The sequence below is a fragment of the Populus trichocarpa genome, chromosome 19 (genome assembly GCF_000002775.5).
Source record: "Populus trichocarpa isolate Nisqually-1 chromosome 19, P.trichocarpa_v4.1, whole genome shotgun sequence".
Lineage (NCBI taxonomy): Eukaryota > Viridiplantae > Streptophyta > Magnoliopsida > Malpighiales > Salicaceae > Populus > Populus trichocarpa.
In genome coordinates this window covers 8,878,393-8,897,787 of record NC_037303.2, presented here as the reverse complement: position 1 = coordinate 8,897,787, position 19,395 = coordinate 8,878,393, and the positions used below count along the sequence as shown (strand labels likewise).

The following is a 19,395-nucleotide window of genomic DNA, read 5'->3' as shown; positions in this document are numbered from 1 at the left end:
CGTGCCCGTCTCATTATTGCACTCTGCAGCCACACACTACACTATCATCAATTTATAATATTTTTCCTGCTTGCCTTTCCCTTTCTTCTTCTTTATGAAATCACAATTTCCTTGAAGAGAAAGCTATGAATCATCATCCTATCTTTATCTACTTCCAGATGATTAGAGTTTCCTCTCTGAGGTGTGGTTCAGTGATTTTTTTTTCTTTTTTGTATTTTCCTCTTCTTTTCCCTGCTATTGAATTTAAGATGAGTTTGTTGTGCAATTAATTCCATGGAAAATAATTGTTTTTCAAAAAATATCTTTATATAAAAATTGGATGAGTTTATTGTACAGTTTATAATAGGCACAAGGCATGTAGGTTTGAGTTTATTTGGGTGAAATTGAAAAAAAAATGATAAAAAAAAGAGAAAAAACATCAAGTTTAAAAACTTTTTTTTTATAAGAAAATAGACAATACACTAAATCAAATAATATTCTAATAAAAAAACCATAAAAAATGTAAAAGACTTGCTTAAATTTTATTTCACAAAGCAACTAAAAAATTCAATAAAAAACTAAACTTGAAGGATGAAATTGAAAATAATAATAATAAAAAACTAAATCACGACACACGCACCATCTCATTAGAAATGCCTCCACTAGATGGTTTTGTTGACACAATGGTCAGACAATTTTGGCCGCCATAGTAGGGCCATAGTAGGGCACATGCGTCGCTTAAATGCAAAGATCCTCTTCTACATGCTGGCACGTGTTCTCTAACTGCCAACTACTTTTTTATTTTTTATATTGCTAAAAAGATTAAAAAAAAAACCCTCATTACCACAGTGAAAGTCCAAACACCCCCACAATAGCTTTAAAAAATTTGGTATCAAAAGCAATATAGTGATTACACTTTTCATAAAAAAAAAAAAACCAAAAAACTCCTCAATGCTAGGATTTTAAAAAAAAAAAAACCAAAAAACTACACATCAAAGACTATAAAACCCTTCCATGCTAGTGAATTTTTTAATTTCTTCCAAGAGTAATGTAATCATTTTAATATTTACTTTTTATGAGAAAAGATCATTTTATCTCTTCCAAATCAACATTTACCAATGGATCCCTATACAAATACAACTCTACTCTCAAGACCAAAGGTTAATATTTTTAGTGGAGGGGTGAAAGGGTAATTTCACTGTAGGTAATACAATGAAAAATCGAGGCCATATATATTATACTCTATACTAAAAGTCATCAGTCTTTCACTGTGCAAATCCATAATGAAAAACGGATACCTTTTAGTTCTAGTTTTTTTTCTTTGTTTTTTTTTTCTTTTAATTAATCTTTTTTTTTTTAATTTAGTTCATTAATATTAATTTTTTTATTTAGTTATCACACTCTTATGACACGGATCTCAGGTTTGACGGGTTAACCTGATTTTACGGATTAACCTAGTTGATTCAGATTTTTTTTTTTTTTCTTAATTAGTTTTTTTCTTTCAATTTCATCTTTTAATATCGATTTAATTAAGAATTAAACTTCATGATTGTTTTGTTTACTTTTCATTAGATTATCATGATCTCATGAGGGGATTTTATTGTACCTCTTCTCGCAAAACACTATTAATTGGAATAGTGTTTTGCTTTGTTTTTTTTCTTTTCAATTAATCTTTTTTTTTTGTTTAATTTCATTCTTTAATATTAATTTTTTTTCTATTTAGTTGTCACACTTTCATGACACGGCCTTACAACTAGACTCACATCTAAGGCTCTTGGGTTTGGTGTTGCAGCCAGATCTAAGGCTCTTGGCCTTGATGTTGCAGTCAGACCCATTTAAACTTAAATCATGCAAATTTAATATTATTATTTGTATTATAAATATTATTATTTTTATTATAATGAATATTGCTAATATAATAATTAATAAATTTTTAAAAAAATTATTAATATTAAAAAACAACCATAAATTTGATTTGAAAGGTAAAATTAAAAACTATAAGAACTTGAGTCACGCATGTTTAATATTATTATAAATATTATAATTATTAATAAATTTGAAAAAAAATATTATTATTATTGAAAAAAACTCATAGATTTGATTTGAAGGGTAAAATTAAAAATTATTGTTGTTGTTGTCATCATCGTTGTTATTATTCTTCTTATTATTATGATTATTAGTATTATTCTTATTCTTAATATTCTTATTATTTTTAAAATTGAAAAAAAATATTATTACTATTGAAGAAAAATCATAAATTTGATTTAAAGAGATTAAAAACTATAAGAACTTGGGTCAAATAAATTTAATATTATTATTAATATTATAAATATTTTTATTTTTATTTTTATTATTATTAGGGGAACCAGACCCTAGAAACTTGGGTCTGGCTAGGACACCAGACTCAAGTTTATTATTATTATTATTATTATTATTATTATTATTATTATTGTTATCATTATCATTATTCTTAATATTTTTTTTAAAATATGATTATTATCGAAGAAAAACCATAAATTTGATTTCAAGTGATAAAAAACTATAAAAACTTGGGTCAGACAAGTTTAATATTATTATTATTATTAAAATTAAAAATATTTGTATTAAAAATATTATTATTAATATTATAATTAATATTATAAATATTACTTTTTGATCAAGTGTTGCAACGAAACCGAAAACTCTTGAATCTAACTTTACTGATATACCTGATGTTCTTAATTCTTAATTTTTTTTATAACTAGTGCGTGTGCGTGGGGGTGGGGTTAGTAGGAAACTACAAAGCAAAATGCTAGTCAATTCTTACAATTTGAATTCTTGGGAAGCAAGTGCTGTAAAGCTAAGCATTGTAGAAATTATTGATCCACGGTCTCCCAGTATGAACATGTTCACTAAAATCAGTCTCCATCACCTGTATTCATCAACTTTACAGCTGCCAAATTACAAGTCTAGCAAGGTTGGTTTCTTCTTCACATCAGTGTGAATGCTCTTTGATTAATTAATGCCTTGCTTGTACGTATCCTTCATCATTTACAAGACCTGACTCGCACACCACAATATACAAACGAGTACAGATCCCGAACTTTGCTTTTATTTATATTGCATGTTGCCAATAATTCTCCTGTCAATCACGACCCCGGAGCTTCTGATCTCTGTATAACTTCACATCTTGTTTGTTCCAGCCCTCTTGCCTCTGGAAAATATAATATACATATATATATATATATATATAATGAATGTACGATGGAGCATAGTGTCCACAGCTTCATGGACAGGCAGCTAGCTGCTTTCTTTCACTGCCTCTTTGTATGGATCTATCCAGCATTGATCCTCCTCAACCGCCTCTTTCCATCGCTTTTGAAAAATTCTCAGTTCGATCAAGGACTGCCTCCTCACCTGCAATGGGTTATCGGGGATAGGTTTATGTTCCAGAGATATGTTAGAATTGGTACAACCTGCAAGTTCTGCCATCATCCTGTTTTTTTTTTTTTTTTTTCCGACCCCTCTTCCTTTTCATTGTAACGTTAACTGCATTTTGTGCCTAAGACGCCTGATAAGTGCTTCTATTTTAATGTACATTTCCCTTCAGAAATGGAAGATATGGGCAGTAATCTCAACACCTACCTACATTGATGAAGACAATTTCTAAGAATAGAACAATGTCCTACTAGGTAGAGAAACGTTTCTGAAACTACGAGGTTAATTGGCTCTAGACTTTAGTGACAGGCTGAATGCCTAACAAGCTCTCGAGATCTACTATGTTTGTACCTCCGAACGAAGTCAACGACATGTCAAGTGAGGAAATTGAAATGAAGAGGGATGATTTTCAACCACTCAACAAAAATAGACAATTTGAAATCATTTACATTGATATGTACTTACTTCCAATCTAGGATCTGTTTTCTGTGAACGAGAAGGCTCCTGCAATACAGAGATGAAAAATCCATTTATATAGAACGATCAAACAAGGAGAGAATACACATCAAAGGCATGGTATATGTCACACAGATTCTCAGTTTCAGGAGTAGGGCAATCAAGGATGGTAAGGAGTGATTTTAACTTCTAAAACAAGAGAAGTGGTATTTGCAGTTACAGCATAATGAATCTCTTGGATCCTCTGGCATGCTTGTAGCTCTAGACAAAATCAATAATAGGTCTAGGTATAGAAACTTGAATAAGAAGGGATGCTTTTCAACTTTTCGTGAAACTAGACAATTGAAATCATTTTCAACAGATAAATTTTTCGTTAAAACTTGCTTTCATTCCATAACCTGCTTTTTTGTGAATGAAGTGGTGTCTTCAGAACAGAGACATAAATACTACATTCATGTCAATGATCAAACAAGGAGTGTGAAAGTTCACATGGTGAAGTCTCATTCAAAATAGCCAAAAGAAAAATTTCTATTGTTTGTAATGGCTTGGCTTGGCCATGGCACAAGCACGCGAGAGAGCATCTGCTTGTTAGGAGGGATCCTAGGAATCGAGGAGCACACTCGCTGTAAGTATTGGACCATCAAAAATTCGAAGAGAACATGTAAATTCATCCATGAGAATCATAGGTAATTTACAATTTCTTTTATGATGAATGAAGAAAATTTACTAGCAAGGTAATTTACCATTTCATCAGTACGACAATTCTTAATTCATCATTTTCTGAAAATTATAGGTGCAAGTTCAAATCCAACTCACAAGTTTCTCAGACCAACCTTGCATTTCTTTGTTCTGTTTGCTCTAATTTTTATGAACTCTGGAAAGAAAGACTGGCATCCGTCGAAAAAATCATACTACAACTAAACTTGTTCTTTAAAAACCGTCTCATGCTTATGCTTGCATCATATGTGTGTGCCCTTAAAGTGATTTGATGCACCAGATGTGGCAATAATCTCAAGTAACACCAAAAGCTTAGACGAGAAAACTCTAGCAACAAAATCTGCATGACCGTGTAAGATTTCTAACCTCGTTTTCAACCACACCTCCAAGTGTTGGGTGACCATAATGGACTATGTACTCCGCATCCACAATACCAATATTTTTTGTTCGATCACCCTATCAAAACGTTGGCCAGTAGGATTTCTGGTAAGTATATATGTTGGAAGGAGCAAAAGAGAGTGTGTAGATAACGTTGAGAAAGGGAAAAAAGAGAGTAGCTTGCCTGTGAACAGTATCCAAGCTGATAGTCTAGACCCCATGCATGGATCAAGTCATTCTGCAACATAAATTTACCATAAAAGATGTGTGATAGCATCAGAATCCATGAAACCAGGTTACAAGTGTGACAAAGAATATAAGAGAGCCCATGAAAAGTAGCAGTCCATGACAGCATTCATCACTTTCTGAAATGAATAAGCAGCCCCTGATGCAGTACTGTGATATTTCTAGAAGACAGAAAAACGGAGATACACATCCACATACTGATGTAAGAACAGAATAACCAAAAAATTAAGCTCTTCAATAAAACACCTGGATCATATACCACACACAGCGCCAAGCAGCTCTTGAGAAAACAGGGGCCATCATTTCCACCCACCTGTAATTTAGATCTTCAGCTTAGTTTTGTCAAGAGAAACAATTAAATCCCATGTAAAGGATGGGATTATTAGCTTCCTTGGAAAAATACAAATGAACTACTCACAGATATGTAACATAACTGAATTTTTTTACCCTGTGCATGGAGGAGCTGTACTATTTCCATCACAAATACCAGGCTTGTAAGTCCTTCTGATAACAATGAACATATGCCATCAGAGAAGAATAAGCACTGCAGTACAGAAAATTTGCATATGTACAGTTCAAAGTAACAGAAACATTTCAAAATGAACATATTCATATCCCAAAATAAAGGAGTTCATGGTCCAACATTGTCAAGAAAAATTTAACCGAACAAGGTCAGATGGTAAGTACCGATTACAGCACATAATCATTAAAAGGAGGAAAAAAGAGGTTACACAAGAACCTGTGCACTCCTGATTTGCTTGCCCTGACAGTAATTTGCTGATGTACCAGAGATTTATAATCAAGGGCTGGCTGTGATATATGAAGCCCTTCACTTTTAACAATTGAAACATACCTAGCAATGTCAAATAAGTTCAAAGAAAAAAGATGTTTGAGCATTGGAAATATGAACTGTCATATCATGAATTTATAGTTTGTTATCTCTGCATGCATCCAACTTTATCATTGATCACAAAATGTCCTTTTTTCCTTTAAATATTGTATTTAAAGAAACAAAGCAGCAAGATGGTGGATCGCTATGAGCTGAAGATAGTGGGCAAAGACCACTACTTGAAACTATCAAAGCTGAATTGTGATGACCAACAGAAACATAGGTATTTTCACCTTATTTTATTTACTCGTTTAGTCTTTAATAAGGAATGCCTTCTTTTTACTGTTCAAACCTTGTTTTTCTTCTCTGAAATGCTTCTCTCATTTGCAATGGAACACACATCATGTACACATGCACACACAGGCAAACATTGCTAAATTTGCATAACGCAAAATAAAATCACGTTCCTATTCCCCAAAGCATGCATTTAGGTGATGCTAAATAATCTCACAATGAATAGATGATCACAGGCAGCAAATAATGGTAAATACTCTCTCGACTCCCACCTGCATTTAGATGATGAATTACTGCATCTCATGAAATCTAAGAAAATGGAAATTCAGCTGGCAAAACACACTGCAAATTGTACAGAATAGGCATATATCATTTGGCAAGTTCTCAGCCTTCACAAGAAACTTGTGATCTTGTCTATGTTGAGTCCTAGAATCCTACGGAAGCTCCTCATAACCCCCAAAAGATGGTTCTATTGCAATATGATAACCATGAATATAGCTAATACCCTTCCTGGAGCCTTTACTATTTGATGTTCATGAGAATAACCATGCAGCTAGAAAAACTATGTTTTTAGGCACCGGGGAAAAATCATCATCTGAATCCTGTTAAGCCCTTGAAAAAAAATCAATAGCTGAAGGCAAGCCTTCCGCTCAGATTTCTGTGAAGGACATCACACCACATTAGCAACTGAGGCCAATATTTCTAATCATTCAATGTTAATGTTAAAAAATGTCGAAGCTGATAACTATCCTCAGTACCTAATGGCTTGTGTTTCCTGAATGCTTATAAAAAAAAAGAAAACAGAACTTATTATTCCAGTAATCAAGTTGTGGTTGATAATCATGAGATTTAATTATTGCCTTTAAATCTGATGCATGTTACGTAAGACATAGAAGAATCCAGTCACTTAATCAAACTCAGTGCATATGGCCATCATTTCCTTGCATCTAGGAATAAACTAAACTCCAAAAATGAGTAATTGACTCAATTTCAAAATATTCAGACACAGAGCTGTATCTCAGCCTTTGAATAGGGATATCTCAGGGGCTTTGCAAACTCTTTGAACTTTTCCAGGGGCAGTAAGACTTCTCGCCTTCAAGCCATCTAAAGTTCACGAGACAGAAGGATAAACACTTCCAAGTTCGAAGATTACCGGCTAGAAACTTCAACAACATTTTACCTGTTTCACTCCCTCTACAATTATGGACAAGCTTCAATTACGACTACATGATTACATGGTAACCGGCACACGACTTATTTCAACATTTTGTCCACTTCAAGCACTGGAAAGAGTTAATGTTCAGATGGAGACTACGATTTTATTGGTCCTAGTATTAAAGCCTTTAAAAATTGAGGTTTTTATATATATATAATTTAAAGAAAAAAGGGAGACATGCAATTAACATACTGTTTAGGATTGAAGTTTTCAACTCCAAGGTCCTCGTCCCAAAGGAAAATGTAATTGCATGCAGCAACTATATCAGGATGCAAGAACCGCTTTGCAAACCACCTAGACATCATCAAAAACAAAAACCCAGTAAAATTTATTTAGGTAATTTCATTTCTACAAGTAATGATCAATGGATTCCAGGGCCAAGACAACTCACCATTTAGTTTGATTACGGGCAGAAACGTGTATAACACGATCATTCCACTCAAAATCTCTCCATTCATCAACAATACCATCATAATGGAAAAGCATCACAGAAAAGTTGCTAGAGAGAAACTGAAAAATTGAATAAATATTAAAACAGAGAAGTAAGAGAAAAACTACGAATATAAAAGTTGACTTGTAGTATTCATACCTTTTTTACCATCTTATTGACAAGATCTCTTTGCGTTATTCCAACAGCCACAGCCAAAAGGTTTATTGAAGAATTTTCATCATTCTGTCCAAACCAGATGCAATTTTTTATCATGTTGAAATCAAAGAAACAACAAGGCAAAGCACAACAGCCAAATATTATTCAAGCAACATCAGCAGCAAGAGAAAATTGATATTATATGTTTCCATTAAGCAAAAATTTTAGTATGCCAAATATCTCCAGCTTCCATTTCCAGCGAAATGGAGAAACACGTATTCTTGTTCAACCAAAAAGTGTATATGTGATAGTACTTATACATGTAATAAGTCGCATTTAACAGTCAAATAATCATCTGTGGTTGCTCTAGCTTCACAGCTAGTAAGCTATATATGAACTGAGAATTAGAAGAAAACACGCTAAGAAGTCTCAAGATCTATGAGCCACATCTGAAACATTTATTTTATAAAGTTCATTCGTTATAGAAGTTAACTTACAGCATGAAGGTTTTAGAAATTTGCAATTCTAGGAAGATTATGTTACAGTCCCTAAACAAACGTATGGAAACACATTAAACTTTTCAACATTCGTGCAACCAATGTTGGCAAACCCATGGCAGAGTTGATGCAGTCAAATATAAATGTCCATCTTGAAAACTTGTTGAGATGAGATTAAATGGTGACAGTAATTAATGATCAGTCACAAGAATTGACTTTCTGAGAAATGAATGATCAGTCACTCCGTCATGGAGCTCATAAACTTTTACCTTTGGAAAGCCCCATAGCGGCCTCATTTGAAAGTTAGAAGTCTTTGAGACAATCCCTTCAGGTAAGGACTCACTTCCAGGAGGCCTGCACTGATTCTAAAATATACAGAACCATGTAAGAAACAAAACCCATCAACTATTTTTGAAGGAAAATTATCTAAACAACTAAACTTGCAGGAAAAAAAAATGCACAACCTTGCAATTGCTGAATTTAAAATTCTGAAAAGTATCAGCTATTCCCCATCTTGATAATCTCTGCAGGACAGATTCATAAGCATCCAACAAAGTTAATACTTGTCTATTAGGACAGATTCATAAGCATCCAACAAAGTTAATACTTGTCTATTAGGTAGAAAAAAGACCATAAAACAAGAGAATGAGAAGCAGTTGGATTACAAATTAAGGATCCATTTTGATATATCAACGCAGAACGATGGTAACAAGCAATGGTTAACTTGAAGAAACATTGAAAATTCAATGTGAGCAGTACTAAACTGATTACCTCTTTGTAATCTGGAGCTATGAAAGCATATACTGCAAAGAAAATAAGAAAAAGAAAAGAAGCAGCAGGAAAAACGCTACACCAATGTGATCTCCTACTCTTCGAATCCGAAGGCAGGGATACCTGAAAAGATATATATATATAACAAACAAACAAATAATAACAAAGTCATTAAAGAACAACGAGTTCACTACACACCACGCATACATGTAATTGTAAAGCGATATGTCTTTATTTATATACATGCATACAAATATGGTACAGAAAGCCATTAGTTAAGATCCCGCCAAAGGGAGTGCTCCATAAGTTATATTATGTCGCCTCTCTTGACGGTCAAAGGCAAGTCAAGTTACTTCTCATAGCCCTGAAACGAGTTTTTGAGCTACAAATTCATGATGATGATTGTTTTAATTCTTTCCTTGCTTTCTTTGATTATGGCAGAAAGGAAAGAAAAGGAAAGCTTTTGGTAAAAGGGAAAAGCTTATAGAATCAAGATATTCATCCATCATCATCATCATCATCATGATGCCTTGTTGAATCCAGCAGTATCCATGACCCCTGGCCCTCAATAATACATAACACGATGTTTTCTTCTTCTTAAAAACCAGAAGAGAGATCAGAGATAACTACTTACAGGAGGAATAACGAGTGCCTTCATATTTCGTTTATTTCACGAGAATCAAAATTAACAAAAAGCAATATCCATGAGCTCGATCTTTATATGTTGTTGGGTGGTGAAAGCATCTTCAATTTAATGTTTTTCGATCCATCATCAAAGAGCGTGAGCGTGTGTTGTGCTGCACAGACAGTTTCTACTTTCTCTTCGAAACCGACAACAACGAATGTGAAAGGATAGGATTAACTGTTAATCTAACTAAGAAGACATGATGAGGTTTTTTTTACAAGGTTTTGTTTTGTTTCAGTCCACGACACGGACACAGTAAGGGGGAGTGGACAGGGTGAGATAAGTTAAAATGCAGCAAGACAAAAAAGGGAGCCACGCATAGTACGGAGTGGTGGAGAATATGCGTTTCATTTATCATAAAATCACAGTTACTGCCACCTCTCGAAAGTCGAAACCGCCACCCGTGGCCCTCTTTTGCTGTTTCCTTTTTCTTTTTCTTTTTGGCCTCAATTCTGAAACTGAATCTTCGTTTTTTTTTTTTTAATGGGTTAATGTTTAAGTAAGTCCTTGTATATTTAATTTGTATTTAAAAGGTATTTTTTATTTTATTATCAACCGTATATGTCATATTCTTGTCGTCCTTACATTCGTGGTCTCTAAATCTTTTTAATATTTATTTTTTGGTGCTCATACTTTACAACAAATTCAGTTTGGTCCCTAAATGGCTTATTCTTTCAATCCTCCCTATATGTCAAGTTGCTAACTTAATCAATAATAATCAAATTATTTCTATGGGTTGACCGAAAAGGTAAGAATGGGATGGATTTAAATACTTACACATATTAACAAAAATAAAACTTGTATCATAATTTTTTTTATGTTTTTACTTTGTTTTTTTCTTATATTATCATAATATATTATTTTTCAATAATTTTCTTCATGATATCATATATGTATTATGATGTCTTTTTCCTTTTCTATTATTTTAACTTATTTTATTATGTTTTGTCTTAATTTTTAAGGTTAAAATCAGGGAAATAAATGGAAAAAAAATTAAATATCATAGAAAATAAAATTTACATTTTTGAAGCGGCATACCTACTTAAATCCACTTATCCCTTACCTTGCTATCAACCCATGTAATTTTTTTTTAAACTAATTTTGACCAAGTCGATAACTTGACATGCAGGAACAATTGAAAAAAAATATTCAAGGACAAAATTGTTTTTTCTGTAAAATATAAGGATACAAAACTTTCCTTATAAGAAAAATAAAAATAAAGACCAAAACAATTTCTAAGAGTTTAGGGATTAAAGTGTATATTATTAGCAAAAGCTTTCACGCTTTAATATTTTTCAACATTAGTGACATTCAACTGACAAAATGGATATGCAATGGTAAAAATGTAATATATAGGGTTCATGTTAAGATAAAAATAGTGAACGGATGTTCCCAGCAAAATAAAAAGCACAAGAATTTATAATTTATTGTTAAAGCCTTCTATCATGATAATTGTTAATTGAACTACAATCTTACTGTGTGGAGATTTGGACTCCTTATATTTCTTGCACTAATTAGGTCAAATCAAGGTGATAGCTTCATCATTTTCTTTGATCCTCGAGTTAATGACTTTATAATCTTAATATTATATGGATTAATTCAAGCTTGGTGATGTTGAAGGCTGGACTTAAGGTCAAGTCGAGGGTGATAGCCTTTTATCATATTTGTTATAACTCAATTTTAGTTTATTGGTTTTTTAATTTAATTTTATAGAGTTTAAAATATAAAATTAAAAGATCAGAGATTTATTTTGATAAAAAGTGTAATTTAACAACTTGCGTGAAAACTAAGGACTACAATGTACTTTTGTCATTATATCTTTATCTTCAAGATAATCCCTATCTTCAAGATAATGATAGTTATCCGCTTTCAAATTTGATTTTTAATCAAATTCAAACTTCGAAAAAGAGAATGAGTTTGATTGAAACTTTGTTTCTCACACGCGAAGGGACTCTGGCACTATAAATACAGACCTCAGTGATGCAAACAAAGGGGGACAATCAGAAGAAACTTGGAGAGAGGCCATCATAAAAAAAAAAAAAAAAAAAAACCCTAAAAGGAGGCCATTAAAAGAAACCCTGATAGGAGGTCATTAGGAAAAATCGAGAAAAAAAAAGACAAAACAGAGAGAACGAGAGAGAGAAAGGGAGATAAAGAACCCGAAAAACACAAAACAAAACGCAACACAAAGGCAAGAGGAAGAAGGAATAGAGGGGAGGAAAACCAATGTAGAAGGAATAATACCAGTTTTCCTAGCAACGAGCACCTGCATCAATCTTCACTCAAGCAGTTGGCAACAACAGTCCAACAACAGGTAAGTCATTCGTCCCCCCCTTTTCACTTTTAATTACCCTCTTCCTATAGCAAGGGTGCGCGAGTAGCTTGCGCACGCTTGCAAAGAAAAATATACCGGCCGAGTTACTGGTCTAAACCAGCAACCGGGCCGGTTTGGACGGGTCTAGCCCAGCTCGCATGGCTGGGCTAGATCCAGCCCAAAAGGAAAAAAAAGAGTGGGTCGGGTCTGGGCTTTAGGCCCAGCCGGCCCAAATTGTGTTTGCTAAGGGTGTGCTTGGCAAAACACACCCTTATACCTTGGCTATAATTTTTATGCCTATTCTAATTTGATATTTGACCAAACGAACCCCTTTTCGATAATAGAAAATTCCAAAAATATTTGGGGGCCTTCGTTGATTTATTTGTGGCCCCCTCGCACTTTGTTTTATTTTTTTTCTTTGTGTTTGAATTTTTGTAGATGTGCTCAATCTGTGGACTATTACTGTTAAATGCAAATATGTCGTGCAATGTTTTTTTTTTACTTCCATCTAAAAAGAGCAAATAATAATAAAGGATAAACAAGAAAAAAATAACATAGACACTACCAGAAATTCGCTAAATACCAACGGATTTACCGACAGAATATTTTCTGTCGGTATTTTGAGGTCGAAATTACCGACGGCCACTTTCCGTCTGTAATTCAGTCGGTAAAAACCGACGAAAACTTTTCCGTCAGAATAACCGACGTAATAACCGACGGAGTGTCCGTCGGTAAAACCGTCGGAAAAAGTTAATATATGACAGCTCTGCCGACCCTCTCATCCCCTATTTCTCCTTCTTCTTCCTCATCCCAACTCTCCCCATCTGCAAACAACCAGCCCCCCCTCCCCCCCAAAAAAAAATCTTCCTCATATCAGCACAACAAGTTATATTTCTTGAAGTTTTATGGTCACAACATCCGCGCGTGTTCTGATTTACCGACGGATTTTATCAATTTTTGTAAGTAATTATATCTTTTTAAATTTTAACATTTAATTAAATGTCAATTTTATTGTTTTTTTAGTATATGTATTTTGTTAGTAGATGTACATGTTTTATTGTTATTTCTCAAACAAACTTGTAGTATATGAATGTATAATTTTGTACCTGTTATGGTTTGTTTTAGATTTTGTAAGATTGTATTTGTTTGTAAATTGTTATTTCTTTATGGAATTACCGAATTACATGTGCTATTTTAAAATAATTAATAGCTTGCTTAATGGGTCCGTTTAAAGTTTTATCAATGGTATTGCGGAGTGGTAATTTCTGTAAATTTATATATTTTAATTCATATGGACATTGATAAATGATAATGAATATTTAATATTTATGAGAAGTTGTGATTGGTTTGTTGGATAATCTCGAGTTAAAGTAATATTTTTACAAGTTTATTTACCTAACTTAGTTAATTAATACATGATGTCATCATAATTTTATAGAGGTTCGATATAAGTCATGGATGATCGTTCATGGATGTATCGAGATTCACCCCAAGGATTGCGGAGGATAAATTATTGTAATGGGGTTCAGGGTTTTATTAATTTCGTAACATCTATTCCCAGAAATTTTACTGGAGGCGGTATTAGGTGTCCATGCAGGAAGTGTGAAAATAAAAAGTATCTGCATCCAGATGTTGTAATGATGCATCTTCTACACAAAGGGTTTATGGAGAATTACCAGTGTTGGTATGCACATGGAGAAGTATTTGTTAGCGAGAGTGAGAGGAGAATGGAAGAAACGGTGGTTGGGTCTACTTCTAGTGCTAGCAACGTGCATGAAACGGCAAATGACAACACTAATCCTTACAGAAATATGGTTATGGATGCAATGAGAATGAATCAAGGTAATGGCAGTCAATGTCCAATCGTAGAAGAAGAACCTAATGTAGATGCAGCTAGGTTTTTTGATTTGTTGAAAGATTCTGACGAACCATTATGGGATGGCTGCACGAACCACAGTAAATTATCGGCCGTAGCACAGGTGTTCACCATTAAGTCAGATCACGGGTTGAGTGAGGCCGGGTATAACAAGATTATTGAATGGGCAAGAAGCATTTTACCTGAAGGGAACAGGCTGAAAGAGAACTTCTATGCTGCGAAGTCCATGATAAACCCCTCGGTTTAGGATACCAGAAAATTGACATGTGCCCTAACTTCTGCATGTTATACTACCTTGAAAATGCTGAGATGACCGAGTGCATGACATGCAGGCATTCCCGTTACAAACCTAGAACTGGCAGGGGAAAGACTCTAGTGGCATATAAAAAACTTAGATACTTCCCGATCACACCTAGACTGCAGAGGTTATTCATGTCACCAAGGACTGCTGAGCACATGACATGGCACCAAGCACATCATGCGGTTGATGGAGTGACGGTTCATCCTTCTGACGGCGAAGCGTGGAAACGCTTTAACAGTGTTCATCCTCACTTTTCAGCTGAATCAAGGAATGTGCGTCTTGGGTTGTGTACAGACGGATTCAACCCATTTGGGTCATTTGCTGCTCCTTATTCTTGTTGGCCGGTCATACTCACAGTTTATAACTTGCCACCGGAAATGTGTATGAGGCCGGAGTTCATGTTTTTATCTACTGTCATACCCGGTCCAAGAAGCCCGAGGCGGAATACAGATGTTTGTCTTCGACCGTTGATTGATGAGTTGGCGCAGTTGTGGTCCTCCGGAGCTCTGACTTATGATATATCGAGGAAACAAAATTTCCTTATGAGGGCGGCATTGATGTGGACTATCAATGATTTTCCAGCTTATAGAATGCTTTCTGGTTGGAGCACGCATGGGAAACTCGCATGTCCATACTGCATGGAAAACAACAAGGCATTCACGCTAGCAAATGGAGGTAAAGCTTCTTTTTTTTACTGTCACCGTCGCTTCTTGCCACTTCATCACAGTTACAGAAAGAACAGAAAAGATTTCTTTGTTGGCAGAGTTGAAAAAGATGTTGCATCCCCGTGTCTTTCTGGTGAAGAATTGCATGATGTTGTCTCAGAGTACGGTGACATTGTGTTTGGCCTTCAATCAGGTAAGCAAAAGTTTCCTGGTTTTGGTTTGACCCATAATTGGGTAAAGCAAAGTATCTTTTTTGAGCTTCCTTATTGGAAGACCAATCTGCTCCGCCATAAGCTTGACGTCATGCACATCGAAAAGAACATGTTTGAGAATATTTTCAACACCGTCATGGATGTGAAGGGGAAGACAAAGGACAACATCAAGGCTAGATTGGATATAGCTTTATACTGTAACTGTAAAAATATGGAGTTGGTTTATGATGAGTCACGAGTCGCAAAACCAAGAGCAAGCTTCGTGTTAGAGAAAAACACACAACTGCTAGTCTACAAATGGCTTAAGAGTCTGCATTTTCCGGATGGACATGCATCGAACATATCAAGGCTGGTTAATATAGAGGACTGCAGATTGTATGGAATGAAGAGTCATGACTGCCATGTGTTTATGCAAACACTCATCCCATTAGCTTTTCGTGATTTGTTGCCAAAGGGAATATGGGATGCACTCACGGAGATAAGTCATTTCTTCAGAGATATATGCTCCAACAAGTTGAATGTTGATCACATTGAGAGGCTTCAAACGAATATCGTCGAGACACTATGCAAACTTGAGATGATATTCCCTCCATCATTTTTTGACTCAATGGAGCATCTCCCTATACATCTACCGTTCGAGGCAAAAGCTGGAGGACCAGTCCAATATAAATGGATGTACCCATTCGAACGGTTAGATATTACAGTTGCAATGTAATTCATATATAAAAGTATTTTCTATGTTTTTCTTAATTGAAAATACTTAATTAATTCAATACAGGTACTTGTTTAATCTCAAGAAAAAGGTTAAGAACAAGGCGCATGTTGAGACTTCGATATGTGAGGCCTATATTATTGAGGAGATCTCAACATTTATCTCGTACTATTTCGAACCTCATCTGAGAACGAGAATCAATCGCGTTCCACGGCATGATGATGGCGGTGAAGTGCCTTCCAGTGGGAACTTGTCAATATTCTCCAATACTGGACGACCCACACCTAAAAATGCCGTAAGAGGAAGATATTTGTTGGAAATAGAGTTCAAACAAGCACACAACTATGTTCTATTTAACTGTGATGAGCTAAGACCTTTTATTCAGTAAGTTTATACTAATTAAACTTTGTTAGTAATATACTGTTAATTATATATTGTAATATCATACACTCATTATCACTTGCAGGCAACATCGTCAATATTTGCTCTTCAATAACTCACAGCTGACTGAATCCCAGATCTTTCAATTACAAGATGAGCAGTTTGCCACGTGGTTCAGAACACATGTAAGCACTATCACAAACTCATTCTAACTTGCAAAATTACTATACGTATGCATGTCATTACGAGATTCTCGTTCATTTACTGTTTATTGATGTACATTACATGCAAGGTTTATCAAATGGGAAGGAGTGCACCTAAGTCATTGTCTTTACTAAGTCTGGGGCCTGAAAGAAAATGTAAGTGCTACAACGGGTATTTTGTCAATGGATATGTTTTCCATACTGAAGAATACGGGCAAGGAAGAAAGACATACAACAGCGGTGTTTGTGTTAAGGGATCCACTAGTAGTGAGTTAGAAGTTGACTACTATGGTAGATTAGAAGAGGTCGTCGAACTGCAATATCATAACGAGCAGAATATAGTGTTGTTATTCAAATGCTATTGGTATGACACGACTGACAGAGGAATCAGAGTTAATCCGCACTATGGTCTGGTCGAAATCAACTCAAAAGCTAGACTCCGCAACATAAACGATGTCTTTGTTTTCGCAAAGCAATGTCAACAAGTTTATTACACATACACCCCTTCATTTAGAAAGGATCGATCAAGAGTGGATTGGTTGTCCGTTTTAAAAACAAAACCCCGGGGTCGTGTCGAGGTTGTTCAGGATGAGAACGAAGACACAAGTGTGCGAGATGAAGTATTTCAAGTTAGTGAGGTGGTTGAACCATATCGAGTTGCTCCTTCGATTGAATTGGAAGAAAATTCAAATTTTCGTGTTTTCGATGATAGTCTTGTTGATGTTGACGCAGATGAGTTAAATTTTGTTTTGAGCTCTAGCGGACAACCAAATATCGATGAAGAAGATGATATTCATATTGAAGATTGCGATGAAGGCGATGACAATTCAATTGATGACGAAGAAGAAGAAAATTCTGACTAACTACCAAAATGAAGCCCTATGTAAAACCCTTTTTTTCATGTAATTTAGATTATGAATGATATATATATTTTGAAACACAAAATATTTATTACTTGAAATAATTAGTTGAAATGCCACAATTATGAGATAATTACTTGAAATAATTATTGATAATGGATGATATATTTTGTGACATGAAATAATTACTTGAAATGCCACCACATCACCGACGGCCACACCGACGGACTTAGTCCGTCGGCATTTCACAGAGAGTTCGAAAATAATTACTTGGCATGCCACCCAATCACCGACGTCCACACCGACGGACTTAAGTCCGTCGGCATTTCACAGAGTGTTCGAAAATAGTTACTTGAAATGCCCCAATCACCGACGTCCACACCGACGGACTTAAGTCCGTCGGCATTTCACAGAGAGTTCGAAAATAGTTACTTGAAATGCCCCACTCACCGACGGCCACACCGACGGACGTACGTCCATCGGCATTTCACAGAGAGTTCGAAAATAATTACTTGAAATGCCCCAATCACCGACGGCCACACCGACGGACTTACGCCCATCGGCATTTCACAGAGAGTTCGAAAATAATTACTTGAAATGCCACCCTATCACCGACGGCCACACCGACGAATTTAAATCCGTCGGTAAGTTGTCGGCGGTTCAACTTTACCGACAAAATTACCGACGGACAGCGCGAATTTCAAAGGGTTGCCCATTAAATGCGCCTCTGATCGCGTAATCTTGCCGACGAAATTACCGACGGACCACGAAAAATATGGAGGGCCATTAAAAATTTTGGTGCGAAATTCAAAATTTACCGACGGATTTTTAACACATCACCGACGGAATAAATTAAAATAATAATTAATTTTATATCCGTCGGGGAATCCGTCGGTAAAACTGCCATATAAGTTCAAGTGACCGCCCGTTCAGTTCATTTTTTCTTCTCCTTCGTTTCTCACCTTAAGCTTTTGATTTTTTTCCTCTCCATTCTTCAAAGCTTTCACCTCCAATCTCTAGCAAGTTTTCTTCATCATCTTCATCAGTTTAAAAGGTTAGTGTTTCCTCTATTTCATTTTACTTTAATAGTTTTTTTTTGCTATTTTTTTGGTTATTTTTTTTGTTTTGGTGTATTTTTTGTAATGTAGATAAAGTCTATAGTTTTTTTTTGCATAATTCATTGCTAAAGTATATAGTTTTTTTTTGAATTTATTGAATATTTTTTATTGTTGTATTGGCATAATTATTATTAGTTAATTTGTTGAATTTTTATTGTTAATGTTGAATTTACCATAGAATTAGTAATTGAATATGTTAGAATAATTATTAATTTTACTTTATTATTGCATGATTTGTGTTTAATTTTTTCCATTTATTTTGATTGTTATTCTAGAGTTTTTTTTTTTAATTTATTGTTTTGTTGTATTGGCATAATTATTGAATAATTACTTGAATTGTAATTGTTAATGTTGAATTTACCGTAGAATTAGTAATTGAATATGTTGGAATAATTATTAGTTTTACTCTATTATTGCATGCTTTGTGTTTAATTTTTTCCATTTATTTTGATTGTTATTCTAGAGTTTTTATTTATTTATTGTTTTGTTGTATTGGCATAATTATTGAATAATTACTTGAATTGTAATTCTTAATGTTGAATTTACCTTAGGATTAGTAATTGAATATGTTGGAATAATTAGTATAGATTGGGTAAATTGGTTGTGGCTATTGTTAATATGTGCAGGTTTGTGGATTTGGGTAGTATCCGGTATAGGGGAGGTGCTGTCGAATTTTTTTTTT

The 19,395-nt window shown here is 34.5% G+C and overlaps 1 protein-coding gene across 1 annotated transcript; it reads right to left on the bottom strand.

The window, feature by feature from the left end:
* Positions 1 to 2,793: 2,793 nt before the first annotated feature.
* On the bottom strand, positions 2,794 to 10,394 carry LOC7459218 (uncharacterized). The gene is made up of 14 exons (XM_002325431.4): positions 10,021 to 10,394; positions 9,387 to 9,509; positions 9,080 to 9,139; positions 8,885 to 8,980; positions 8,122 to 8,205; positions 7,924 to 8,042; positions 7,725 to 7,826; positions 5,933 to 6,046; positions 5,641 to 5,697; positions 5,440 to 5,506; positions 5,132 to 5,185; positions 4,936 to 5,025; positions 3,862 to 3,900; positions 2,794 to 3,375 (listed from the first exon to the last, which is right to left on the bottom strand). The coding sequence occupies exons 1-14, from the start codon at positions 10,042 to 10,044 to the stop codon at positions 3,259 to 3,261; spliced, it is 1,146 nt and encodes a 381-aa protein (XP_002325467.2). The 5' UTR covers positions 10,045 to 10,394; the 3' UTR covers positions 2,794 to 3,258.
* Between the last annotated feature and the right edge of the window lie 9,001 nt (positions 10,395 to 19,395).

Excerpts from the sequence above, each read along its gene's own strand:
- LOC7459218 (XM_002325431.4), bottom strand. The coding sequence starts at position 10,044 with ATGAAGGCACTCGTTATTCCTCCT. Across the intron at positions 5,507-5,640 it reads ACAGCTCCTCCATGCACAGG|GTGGGTGGAAATGATGGCCC; the intron begins GTAAAAAAATTC and ends TCTAAATTACAG. Across the intron at positions 3,376-3,861 it reads AAACAGATCCTAGATTGGAA|GTGAGGAGGCAGTCCTTGAT; the intron begins GTAAGTACATAT and ends AACCCATTGCAG.